We start from the raw sequence: 13,471 nt of genomic DNA, 5'->3' as shown, positions 1-13,471 counted from the left end.
CAAAAGAAGACATGTGTCGTCCCGACTTTATATTTATAGATTTAAAAAAAAATGTATCTTTTTTCCTTTTTTTCTGTTTACCATTAAAAATGTCTGATCAGTAGCAGATCCAGAAGTGAAGTTTTTACTTTATAATCAACTTAACTTGTCGCGCAAAAAAACCCTCTCTTCTGGGTCTGTCCATGCTGATGAACAATCGCTAAATGTTATGACCATGAAAAACCCAATAGCATACTTCATCATAATAGATGAGAACGGAGGGTTTCACATTTAATACTGTAAATAACCTTGCGCGTCTTTTTCCTGAAAAATACAGTTCTTTCACTGAAGTGAGCAGTGCGGTTGATGCCCGTGAACCAAGTTGCGATCAACATTCTTACATGAGCAAAAAATGAAAAAAATATGTCCAATTACTACTGGACGTGTATAAATGGGTCTTCTTTTCATTTGCGTCCGCGTATTTATTCGATACTATTCCGACTTCCATCTTTTCGGTACACACCTTATTTCTCTGTATTGTCAAAATCAGAGATATAAATAGTATAGATATACAATAGTATTATGTTTTAAATAACCCTGTTAAAATGTACATCTATCTATCTAGTGGTCTAGGGCGCTGGATTTTGTGCAGGCGGTGTTGCCATAGATGTCACAGCGGTACGAGTTCGAGTCCCGCGGAGAGAACGACCAAAAATTTGCATCGCAAATTTGACAGTTCTAACATCGTTGGGAATTTTTCAGACCTTTCTATAAGTTTACGTTATCTTCCCTGTATCAATTTTATCCGATGGAGCAGTGTAGCAAATAGATATAAGGTAAGGTGATGGCCCTTCTAACTATGAGTAACCTGGTTTTTTTTGTATTCATTTAACAAGTTTAAGGTAAAGTTTGGTGCCCATTTTATATATTTTGTTTAGGAGGTGGACGGCGGAAAGTAACGTGGAAATTTTCACCGTTGATAGACAGCTTACCATAGACTGCATTTGACGTATGTTATTTAAGTAGCAGTCTTTATAAAAATCAGACAAGAAGTAATTCATGCATGTCAGAAACCCACCATTTTCACTTTTATTTCTAACCCAGTAAAGGTTACAGATTGCAAAAACGGTCTTTCTTTGTAACTTGGTTCTTGCACATTTTTGAGAAAAAAATTATATAGATCGTGTATAAAATTGGAACTTTGCAAGAGTTATCGTTCTTAATTCGACTTAATTTGCTTCATTTGAGTGGTAGATCAACGTATATCAAAAGTACAGCCATAAATACAGAAAGGACTATTGTTACTCAAAAGCCATTGTACATCTGCTAAATTGATATTTAAAGTGAATAAATTGAGGGTTTCATTTAGTGATTGATATTGATGTAATATCATTGTTAATTAATACAAGTATAGCATAAGTAGACCAAAAAAAGCATCATTTGTTCGGTGGGTTTTTATGAATCACCTATACATTAGGCAGTGTCTGAATTTTATATGGCGTGGTACTTAATTTTTTTTTCCATTTTCTTTACTGTCTGGTAAGGTTTCCGTCTCTCTGACATATTATCTGGTTCCACTTTCTTCGCAGTATAATAAATGTTTGTGTTACTGAAGGTATAAACTGAGTGCCAGGTGGTAGCAAGACCATTTATGTTCATTTAAGCATTGGAGGGTCGTAAAGCAAAGGTATCTTAAGCATCTTCAAAGCTCCGTGTTGAATGATGCTCGTGATTTTCTTTCACTTAATTCATACATATAATCATATGGGATTCTCATTTTTATGAGTAACACGTAAACTTCTGAAAAAAAGAAAGTATACATTGTTTAAAGTGCAGTTAGATAGGACATCGATCGATCAGCCCCGAGAAGAAAAGCAGAATTTGTTATGTTTGAACAGAACCTGACGTTTTATTACTCAATTTCAAACAAAATAACCTTAGGGTCTATAAAACATAAGATAAAGAAAGGGATTTCGCTTTGCCTTGCGTTTATATTTCTGTATGTATCACAGAACCAGAACTATAAATAAGTACCACAAGTCAGTTTCAAATATGAGGGTGTCTATGGGAAACTCATGCAGTGGGCGGCAAATGTCAAACCTTTGTCTCCAAAAACTTGGAATTTGCTAAAATTAACAAAAATAGAAATCGCTCTTTGATTTCTTTATATGTACTCTGAGAATGTATTCTGAGTCGTCCACTTTTGATACCGGTATTGAATTAAAAAATCCTTGATCTCTTTAACATTATTATGAGTTTAACATTGCAGTGGGATAAAATTGTCTCTGTGCCGTCCATTTCATAGGTTCTTCCTGTTATCAACATGAACAGCCTCTTTATGACTTTTTACATTTCACAACCTGGTTTAAATCAAGAAAGACTACTGCCAGTAGAACTGTCGCGATGATCAGCGCTCCAGTACATCCTATAATCCTGGAGGATATTCTTCCATCGTAGGCAGATGTACGACTTCGGATAAAAGACCTTGTTTTCTTTTTGTCCACTTTGTACAGATTTTCAATGGCTAAGACTTCAGGATTTTTTCCACCATTTGGATTCGGTTGACAATCACAGTAACATGTCGAGTTGTTGTTGTCGTCTGCAAAAGGAACACTTTCTAGAAATAAAATAATTTTTTTGTTCGCAATATGATATTGTTTTCGGTTTACTGAGAAATTTTAATTAATCTTTAACGCATCAATTATGTGGATTAGATAGATGATAAAGGAAAAAAGCAACCTGACTGGGCGTTGTCGGCATTTAGAATTTTGATGTTCATCTATTGAAAATATTTTTATGACAACATATTGTCATTTTTTAAACAAAAAGCTCAATAAGCTTTTGAATTTTGAGTTCGTGTGTACTATATGAGCAGAGATTTAATTGGAAGATCTCCATTTATGGACGCGTAACAGATATATAATGACGTAAATATAATAAAGGCTTGTCGAAAACCGGATTCTACTACGGCATCATTGTACATGAATTTAACTTTCATTAAACTAGCTTTATCGTTTACCCGATAACCAGTACTTACTAAAAATATTTTAAAAGACAATATATATTCATTTATTTCATGATTTTTGTTATTAAGTTTATGTATACTTATTACAGCACTGGCTTTTGTGTAGAAACAATTGGAAGACCGACGGCACCGGGTTATTTGGTGAATCCGCTATTATAATAGAAAAATCCTTTTTCTAGCGGGTTTACCATTGCCTATCGATTTCATGTTATATCTGTACATACGAGCTTGTGGTTGTAGTACCTTTACGTGTTTTGAATTGGATAGTCGACGAGAGCCTGCGTGAAGCATGCTTCATATACACAATTTCCAATCTCCTCCGCAGACCTATAACCGCTTCCTGATTTATTCCATATCAACCCGCTAGCTTAAGGACTCTGATAAACAGGGTGTAAAAAAATTCACAAAGCATGAGCACCATTCATTACAAATCCGCGGAGTGTTTTTGTTGTACTGGACTAATTTGCATAAAGAGGCATGGTTTATGACTGTGACAGTTTTCGTAAAGCTATACCCTCTACGTAGGGGATTGGTTCTACGCATGCCCTGCCTCCCGGAAGTATAGATGTCTCGCAAGTTTATCGATTTAAAAAGAAAGCCCGTGTTGCCATTTTTGTATTTTATAAACTGTTAAGTTGAAACAGAATCATACTTTATTTTTTTTAAATGACAGAACTAAGGTTACAACGTAAAACAAGCATCCACTACCAAGCGGAATTATTCTGAAAGCATCTTAGTTATAGATGTAAATTGTTCATCGGCCTGATTTAACGCAAAACATAACAATCATCATACAAACATAGTTAATGATCTTACTTGTAGTACTGCCGTTATCTACGTCATCGGAAACGAATGAGGATTGGTTAATATCTACAACAATGGTCTGATCGTTAAATCTAGTGTGATCGATACTGCTGGTGGTAGTTTTTATACTATTGTCAACGTAACGGCTGTTTGTGCTCAGTTTTTGATGTTCTGTTGTTTGTTCTCGTTCAACTGTTACGGTTCTAGTTGGAGTACCATCATAGCCTCTTAGTTTTGTTTCTCCAGTAACAGCTGTCGTATTGTCTTCTCGAAAGTACTTAGTTAACGTCGACTGACTTTTAACGAGATGGTCCTCGTTCGTAGCTTCTGTCGACAGTATTTCTTTTTCGAAGTTTTTAGTGGTAGATGTCGGAGTCTCGTCTTTCTTACTGGTACCCTTAAGACTGGTGAACGCATTAGTAGTTCCAGTAAATCCGCTACCAAGATTTCGTCCTGGTCCTGAATCAACGGAAACATCGATATTTCCATGATCAATAACCTTTGGTTTATGTGTACTGAAAAGATTGTCCCTTAGCGTCGAATAAGCTGTGTCTGTAACCAAAACCAAACCAAAAATACGGGTTTAGTCATATTTGAGAAATTATCACCAACGGCAGAAGTTATGCATTAATTAAGTCATTCCGTTGACTCCAATCTATTGAGTGTAGTAATTATATGGGAAGTTTTTTCTCTTGTTCAGCATGTTTTGTTTTCTTTTTTTTTTTATTAAAGTGTATGTTTTTCCTACGGAAAGCAATTTCAACCTAAACCTGCGTGGCCTCATAATCACGCGACTGGCGATGGTTGATACTACAGTTAGAAAACCTACGCGGTGATGGCTAATAGGACTTCGACAATGTGCCAAACTTTACTAAAGGTTATACGTGTAGACCGTGAAACTTGTTTAACGCCTTTATTTTGTATACATTACTAAAGAATCGGCCATGTAGATCTAACCCTACAACATCAGAGTTTGGGATTCCGTTCCTCCATACTCCAACGGGCAACAAATAAAAAAATAGCTTGCAATACAACCTCTAGCATTTCTGGGGCAAAACAATATAAGCACTGATTCATAGTTCCGAATATGATGAATTACTGTAACATATAAAACAGGAGATAGGACGTACCACAAAAAACTTACGCCATAAAAATATAAACTTTCACAAAAGACTAAAACAAATAATTTTGCCTGAGTACAAATAGACTAGTATTATTTGTAGTTTAATGTCTGACGGCCAACTCACGCAGTTCAGGACAAAAACTATTGACCAAAGATCCTTCTTCAGTTTTCGTTGTTTTTCTATGGCAGACAGCCCATGACAGACAGGTGCACGCAACCGTGTCTGTCATGAGTAAAATACCCAATCGCAACATGCTAAGTAAAAGTAGTCCAATAAAGTTCAGAGAGTCAATGAATGAATGAACCCAACTTTTTGTACGCAGGTCCACATCTTTGTATGACAATTTATGTTAATAAATTCAAATCATACAAAAACTTTAGAATTAATTACTAGTACTATATAACGGAATTTTCGGGGTGATTACTGTTAATCGCACGTCGTTAATCGTCGTCCAGAAATACGACACATATATTATGCAAATTACACTTGACCTTTATTGTAGCTGTAAAACAGAAAAAAAATACTTTCTTACACTCGTCATCTTAAAAAGGTCTGGGATTTTTTCCCTTCGTGTGAGAAATTCTTGAAGTTCGTCTTTTTACTTGTTCCAATTCACTCGTCAAAAGACGGAATTTTTCATACTCGTGGAAGAAATCCCAGATCTCTTCAATAGTGTCGTATAATAACATAATATGCTTCGTACTAGTACGACACGCTGAGCCGTACCTTTATTGTGCTAGCTCACTGAAGCAACAGCCCAAAGGTAGGCATGTTATATTTTCAAGATTACCCAAACCTAGGAAAGATAGCAAAATTAGAATCTCGCGAAAAATTTTCCCCTGTACGGTAAACTGGATGTAGTTGAAGATACCTGATTGTGCGTAATATATCTCAGTTGTCATGGCTTCGTCATCTTTCTTACTGGTTTGTTGTGGACTGGTAATTGGAAGAAGAGTTTGTTCTCCTCTGCCAACAATGTCTGCATCAGAGTCGTGATAGATATTTCCATCCTCGTCGATGTGTTCATTTTCAACTTTGCTTGCTGTAGTATACATTGCGATTTCTGTAGTATCGGTGGTACTTTCGTCATTTTTAGCTGTAATAGATATAGCTTTGACATGGAACAAACTAATGTATAATTAGATTTTACTGTAATAAAACATGCATTAATTGAAAATTCATTACCAACAATCATGCTTGTTATGAAGAAGAATAGTAGTCCATTTGCAATGTGATTAAGTGAGCTTTTTTTTACTTTTGAATAGACCCTTTTTTGTTAAATCGATGAGTATGTGATATATACTTATGTGAGGTCTTTTTGGGTAGAGAAAAGGGAATTTTCCTCACGGAATTGTATTTTGAGCGTGCTTCGCACGCATGTCTTCCACTATTCAACGGGTCTATTGTTTAAGACATTGTTAAAATGTAGATTTAACTTATTTGTATCTATCTATATATTTGCAATTTTTCTTTTTTCTAATTGTTTTCTTCTCTTGGTAGAAAAAAGGAAACTTTTACAACATTTTAAACATAGTTTTATCTTGATGATAAGTTCATAGACGAATTGTGTGTATGCGGTCTGAACAAGCATTTTAATTGCAGCCAGCTGTCTGAAAAACTCAATGGTATTAAATTATCACACTTCACTACACGACAAATCCATCCAAATGAAAGAAATCACTACAAGATTTATCAATATTTTATGTAAAACTGCCCAAGTCTCTCGCGATTTTAAGATGACAAATTGAAGTATTCGTTGTGTTATTATCGAGTCATTCATGTTGGATTTAGACCCGCTCTTCCAGATGTAGCAAAGTTTTAGTTCACCCATAATAAAAAAATCTATCATTTTATTTTAGTTTATATATTTTTCAAAACAATTATACACCTTCCAAACAGAAAGGAGAAATCTTACCCATCATGCAAAGCGCGGAGAGTTGTGTTTGACAAGGCTCAGTTTTCCATCCAAATTTATGCTGGACTAACACACAGTTTTCATCACTGATAGAGCACATAAAAGATTCTGTTACCAATGTGTTGTTCGTCATACAGTTTGGTTCACCCTGAAACCAATCGGTAAAGGATTGTAACCTTCTTCCACCTAACCATAAGAAAGTCCTCTCCGCTGGATTCCATTGAAGCCCAATCCAATAGGTGCTGAAATGATAATGCTTAACACATTGCCGAATCTAGTTTTTGAAATATCGAGATTTTATGGAATTATGGATAGAAAGAGTGACCAAAAGAACCAAGATTCTCGCGGAAATCAAAAGACAAAAGAATGTATTTCAGGGACAAAGACCAGACATGGAAAATAGACACACACAACAAAGAACACAAAGGAACCAAAATAATACATACAAAGTAAAGGACTTCACTAAGAAATGGGAACATACACCAGTTGCACTGGTATGGTAATCTGCCTCTGCTTTTCTAGAAATACCGGCCGAATGGCTCATAAAAAGTCATGTCCGGGTAGACAAAAGAGGAAAGGAAAACTATGACACGTTGAACAAGTCAGTTTTCATGGTGCAGATGATCCACGAGTCCGTGATGACGATCATAAAATTTCTGTAGTGATGACTTCATTCTTGTAGCAACACATCCTGTTCCAGTAGCCTAGCGCGATACAAAAAGTATGCGTAGTCTCGGCAAGCTCTGGCATAACTTACGAGTTGTGATATGAAAACTCCATAGGTGTTGTATGCATGACTTCCCAATGAAATCATATTTTCCCTCTCATTTTGTTAATGCTGTTTCTGATAATACTGTGATTGCTTATTGATATACAAGGAGGCGTGTGAGCATTTATTTTGAGTTGTGTCCACCAAGATTGAAAATAGGTCAATTATGCTCAAAAATTAGTAATAAGTGAAATTTCTGAATTTAAAAAAAATGATTGTAGTGGGTTTGTCGAACGCATCAAACGAAAAAATTGCTTGCTAAGAATTACTGGACAGCAGAATTGCTCACTAGCTTTACATTAGTAGATTAAACCGGTGGTTCAAATGTACTTCGAACACCGCCACTAACAATTCGGTCAAAAGCAGAAGACGAAAACCCTGCTGATGCCCCCAATTTAATGTAAGTGGTGTAATTGGTGTAGTTGTTGTTATATTTACCTGTTGTTTACTTGTTGTAAGCGAAGTGTTATAATTTTTCGTTTGTTTTTTTTTTCCTTGTTTTTTTCTTGCTTTTTTGTTTTTGTTTGTTTTGTATGTTTGTTTTGTTTTTGTTTTTGTTTTTTTTTAGTTTTCCTTCTTTTTCCCTTCGCATCCCTTTTCCTATAAATCCGACGTATTTACATACTCTAATTTTAGACCCGATAGATAGAAATTCAATGCACTATATGTCACATTGTCTTCAATGATTGCCAATCTCATGCCTAAAGACCGACATTGTGATTTCCCGTCCCTCCATGTGCTTGCATTCGTCGTCTGAAAGGTTATCTGTCCACCCACGTTTCCTGAAGAAACCAAAAAATAAGAGTGAAAATATCGAGTGAATAGAAGGTTATTCATTTCTCTTGGCTTTTTTCATAAAAGAATATTTCATCTGACAAACATGTGAAAAATATTTGAGTTCATATTCACTGAACTTGAAGAAACCGAAATTTCCCATAGTATGGACAAAATGATAGAAATGCCTTTATTATATAGATGTACGGAAGACTTTTTGTATTGCGCTAGAACTCTAACAAATAGGCTTCTGGAACAGGGTTATGTTGCTACAAGATTGAAGTCATCACTACAGAAGTTTTATGGTCGTCATCGTGAATTCGTGGATCATTATGGTGTATCCATCAGCACCATGAAAACTGATTTATTCAACGGGTCATAGTTTTCATTTCCTCGTTTGTCTACCCCGGACTTGACTTTTTATGAGCAATTCGGCGGGCGTTTCTAGAAAAGCAGAGGACGCTTACCCTACCGGTGCACCTGGTCCATGCTCCCAGTTTTTAGTGGAGTCCGAGTTGCTCATTTACTTTTGTTACTTTGTATGTATGATTTTAGTTACTTTATGTTCTTTGTTGTGTATGTCTGTTTTCCATGTCTGGTCTTTGTCCCTGGATTACATTCTTTTGATTACCGCTATAACCTTCGTTCCCTTGATTACTCTTTCAAACTGCTGTTGTTGTCAAGAACCTAACCCGCCTCGGAAAAAAATATAACTCCGATTATTTTATCAAAATCAAAGCATTCCCGACTTGCGAACCAACGTTTTGTTAAAATTTATCTCCCTTAGTAGCAGGTATCTATTCGAAACACATAAGGTTTTCCATCCGATATCGACGATACTTTAGAAAATCTCAAAAGTCAAAAGGGAATTTCTCGTTTTACTGACCCTGCCATAAATTTTCTTTATCCGGGATACAGATGAAAATCATCCTTATGTAACCTACCAACAAAATGAAACACCCTGTAAATTTTAGAAACACCGTTGTGTTCGTCTGCTGGGGATTCTGTTTTCATTCGAGTTACCTCTTTTTCTGCCCCCGAATCCGAACATCGATTAGAGAGACATCGAAATTATACCTGCTCTTACGGGAGCTAACTCTGCAAAAACAGGGAAAAATATGGCTGTATGGTCTCAGTATCGTATTAATTTTCCCATAGACTTCTATAGTGAAATGCATATTTTAAGGATTTTTTAAAAAATATGTAAATTGATTCAATAAAACTTTCACTTATGTAGCATTTCTAAGGACATGTGAAAAAATAATTTCCCGCAAAGAAAATAGGGTGAGTCCATGAAGATTGGACAGAAAAGTAGTCTTGAACTATAAATAGCCATTTTCCCTACTTTCACTTTCGTTTTGCACTCACCAAACCAACCTTTTCAGTGGAACATTTTTATGATATTATGTTAGATTTTCTTTTAAAAAAGTTCTTCATCTTACAGTGTGATGTTTGCTCTATTTTTTAAGTCATTGTTCACGTCTTTTGACAGAACATTAGTTTGTAGAGAGGCAAAAAGAAAATGCACTATATTTTTATGGCATCCATGTTTTGACGTACACCCACTCAGGGATATGCAATACGATACTGGTACCGTATCCCGAGCTCCGCAAGTAGGGAATAGCTTTTCTAAGATAGGAAAGGCAATCATTTTCTTGTTTGGAATTTGCAACTGTCGTCTGAATTTTGTTTACGCCACACGATATGTGTAAAATATTCCCACCATCCGTGGAGAACTGTAATATTTCCGGTGTCTGTACAGATTGATCTGACAGGCCAAAACTGAAATGGATGTTGCTAAAAATGTGTGGCAAGCCAAAGTGGACAAAAATTAGTATTTTCTAATATTAGAAATTGATTTTCAAAATATTGCAAAGTGATTTTCTAATATTACAAATTCAATATGTAATATTACAAAATGTGTGATGTTTTATAATATTACTAAATCAGGAACTTGTAATATTAGAAAAAAAGAATTTTTAATATTAAAAAATGAATTTCTAACATTAAAAAATCTTTTCTGATATTAGAAAAATGATTTTGTATTATTAAATATTCATTTTCTAATATTACAAAATATGGATTTTTTTCCACTTTGTCTTGCCATAGAAATGCCCGTGAGGGATAAAAAATGTAAAGTATCACGAAGTGCTATAAAGTTATTGACCATTTTGAGAGCGAGTGGAAAGAAGGTATGGGTTTGGAATTTTGGGGGAAAATTGTTTAAGTTATTCGTTTAGTGAAAAAAAACTCCCCATCAATTGACAAGACATATTTTCAAATAGAAACATTGATTTTGCTTTCTGGTTAAATATAAATAAAAATATTACACTTGCAAAGCAAAAATTTTTTTATCCGGGTCGTCCCCCCCCCCCCCTCATTGTAATGTCCATTATTATTTTTACGAGTCTTACACAGACGGTTGATAACTGAATGCTTAGATATTTTGTTTTGCCGATTAATTTTTTTTGTAATGAAAAAAAAAATCAGGAAAAAACATTATTTTACTTGTACAGTTGTAGAGCAATGTAAATAAAAATAATATTTAAATCACCCACGAAACAAAGACCTTTGAAATATTTTCTTCTTTTCTCATATTCTCATATACATTTGTATTAGATCATTTACATCATTGAAAGCCTGCTTAAGCTACATTGGCTTAAGTCCTCAAACGAGACCGTGGAAACTCATCTTTTAAAACGAAAAAAAACTATGCATGTATATATATTCTAGGAATGGGCAAGCTTATGAAAATTAGAACGATAATGAATTGAATCTATGCAAGCCCAAGTGGACAAAAATCAATATTTTGTAATATTAGAAAATGAATTTTTAATATTACACAATCATTTTTTTAATGTTAGAAAAGATTTTTTAATATTAGAAATTCAATTTGTAATATTAAAAATTCATTTTCTAATATTACAAATTCCTGATTTGGTATTATTCTAAAATATCACACATTTTGTAATGTTACAAATTTGAATTTGTAATATTAGAAAATGGATTTGTAATATTATAAAATTTCGTTGCAATATTACAAAATCAGTAACATTTTTTAACATTACAAAATGATTTTTTTTAAATTAAAAGAATAGTTTTTTTTTAATATTAGAAATTCAGTTGAATTTTAATATTAAAAAATGACTGTCTAATATTAAAAACAGTGTTTTGTGATATAAGAAATTTAATTTGTATTATTAGAAAATGAATTGGTCATATCAAAAATTCATTTTTTAATATTGGAAAATGCTCATTTTTGTCCACTTTGGCTTGCCATAGGAATCTAATTAAACTCATCTACGAAAGTGAATTTCTATCATTTTTTTTAGCAATAAGCTTTTAATTATTTATATGAGAAGTCAAAAAATCGTGGGACTATATTTGATATCGATCGGTATGTGGCGTTGTACTAAATATGTAAACTATAGGCTATACCACCCGCTTGCGAAAAGGTTATGAATCACAAGCATCGCAATTGTACTCATTTCAATTGAATAATATGGTAAAAAATCTAGATATAAGGAATAGTTTGGTAACCAAGAGTCAAACAAGTTGAAAATCGTTGACAAAAAATAACCGAACACACTAAAAACTCAACAAACGAAATAAACACACACAACAACAGGTCGAAACCCTTCAAAACGCGAACTCGTGTTATATTTTCTGTAAGATATTCACCTTGCTACTCGTTGAAAGCCATGTCTGGCAAAAAAGGAAGAATATCTATGATAGGCAAAATCCCCTTACCCATGCCCCATTGAATAATGATTTCAAGAGTAGCCATCTGCATAGACGTCAAGTTAAAGCATGTAGTGAATACTAACCTGCACAAACAAAAAATGTAAGTAAAATGACGTATCCGTTAAAAACAGCTTTCGCTGCCATTCCAGTGGAATGTGACAAAAAACAACCGTATTTTGACCTGTCACCAAAAAAATACCGATCTTATTAATTTTTTTTGTGTCACATATATTGATTTGGAAGGCTGTATGTATGTTTGATTTCTTCTGTTCAGGATTTATATTTATTAATGTACACATGAAAAGTCTTCCCATTGACTTCATTGTTAACAATAGCAGCATGTTATTTATTTGTTTGTTAGCTTGTTTCCCATGGTTTATTAAGTGAGGCAAAAAATAAAACGTAATGAAATGGAATTGGGGAAAAAGAATTGTGATGAGATTGAAGAACCAGATTACAGATTAAAGTTATGACAGTGATAATATGATGTCAAAGCACTTTAAGTAGCACTCCAGCTAAGAATCATGCAAAATGTGATACATGGTTGGAAAGTTTGCATACTTTTTTTATATTTTATGTAAAATATTATATTGAGCAGAAATTAATATGTGGCTTTCCATATAACCTTTGGTCTCGGGAGATACAGATTATACAGAATGTACTGTAGAATTCAGAATTTTGGGAGATAACTCTGTAAATGACACTGAAATAAAATAGAAACTAATAATGTTGCAATTGTGAATTGTCTCTCGAGATCAGACAGATTGGAATGCATAATTTTATACCTTTCCATTACATAGAGGCATCAATCAACTTAATGATAACAGTAAAGACGTGCAGTCTTAAGCATCACATATTACATAATTAGCATGATTCTTACGAAGATTGGTACGTTTAAAAAGCTTAATCAGTATGGCCGTTCTTACCGTATATGCTTGTTAATTTTAATCTGATTATTCGGTATTGGAATGTAAATTTTTCATTCACGCTCATCCTACTTCTTGAAACATAGTATATATGCAACTTTATATTAATACCCATTTTCATGCATAAAAGATATATATAGGGATTAACATTTTGAGTGGCTTTGCGTTTTTTCAAACAGTCTGAAATTAAGATAAACGGTGCTGTGGCGGATCCATGTGAGGGGTCCATGGATAGAAACCCCAAAAATGTTTGAAAAAAATGCTGTTTGTGGAAAATATGGAGGAAAAAAACAACCGACTGATAGCATGGAACCGCCTTCTATAAATCGTACCTGTGATGAATCCGATTTAAAAAAAGTAAATGTTCTGTATATCCAAATCATCACAGATCCACTCGTAACAACCAAATCA

At 34.1% G+C, this 13,471-nt stretch overlaps 1 protein-coding gene across 1 annotated transcript; it reads right to left on the bottom strand.

Moving 5' to 3' along the window:
• Positions 1 to 2,011: 2,011 nt before the first annotated feature.
• Positions 2,012 to 9,416, bottom strand: LOC148612252 (uncharacterized). Its single transcript, XM_088595464.1, has 6 exons — positions 9,335 to 9,416; positions 8,242 to 8,398; positions 6,848 to 7,089; positions 5,804 to 6,028; positions 3,821 to 4,360; positions 2,012 to 2,578 (listed from the first exon to the last, which is right to left on the bottom strand). The coding sequence occupies exons 1-6, from the start codon at positions 9,402 to 9,404 to the stop codon at positions 2,316 to 2,318; spliced, it is 1,497 nt and encodes a 498-aa protein (XP_088451590.1). The 5' UTR covers positions 9,405 to 9,416; the 3' UTR covers positions 2,012 to 2,315.
• Positions 9,417 to 13,471: the final 4,055 nt, after the last annotated feature.

The sequence above is a fragment of the Perna viridis genome, chromosome 7, assembly GCF_037379345.1.
Source record: "Perna viridis isolate PV_CMFRI_1.1 ecotype Kerala chromosome 7, ASM3737934v1, whole genome shotgun sequence".
Lineage (NCBI taxonomy): Eukaryota > Metazoa > Mollusca > Bivalvia > Mytilida > Mytilidae > Perna > Perna viridis.
The sequence above is the reverse complement of the archived record's forward strand: the minus strand, read 5'-3'. Positions and strand labels throughout refer to the sequence as shown.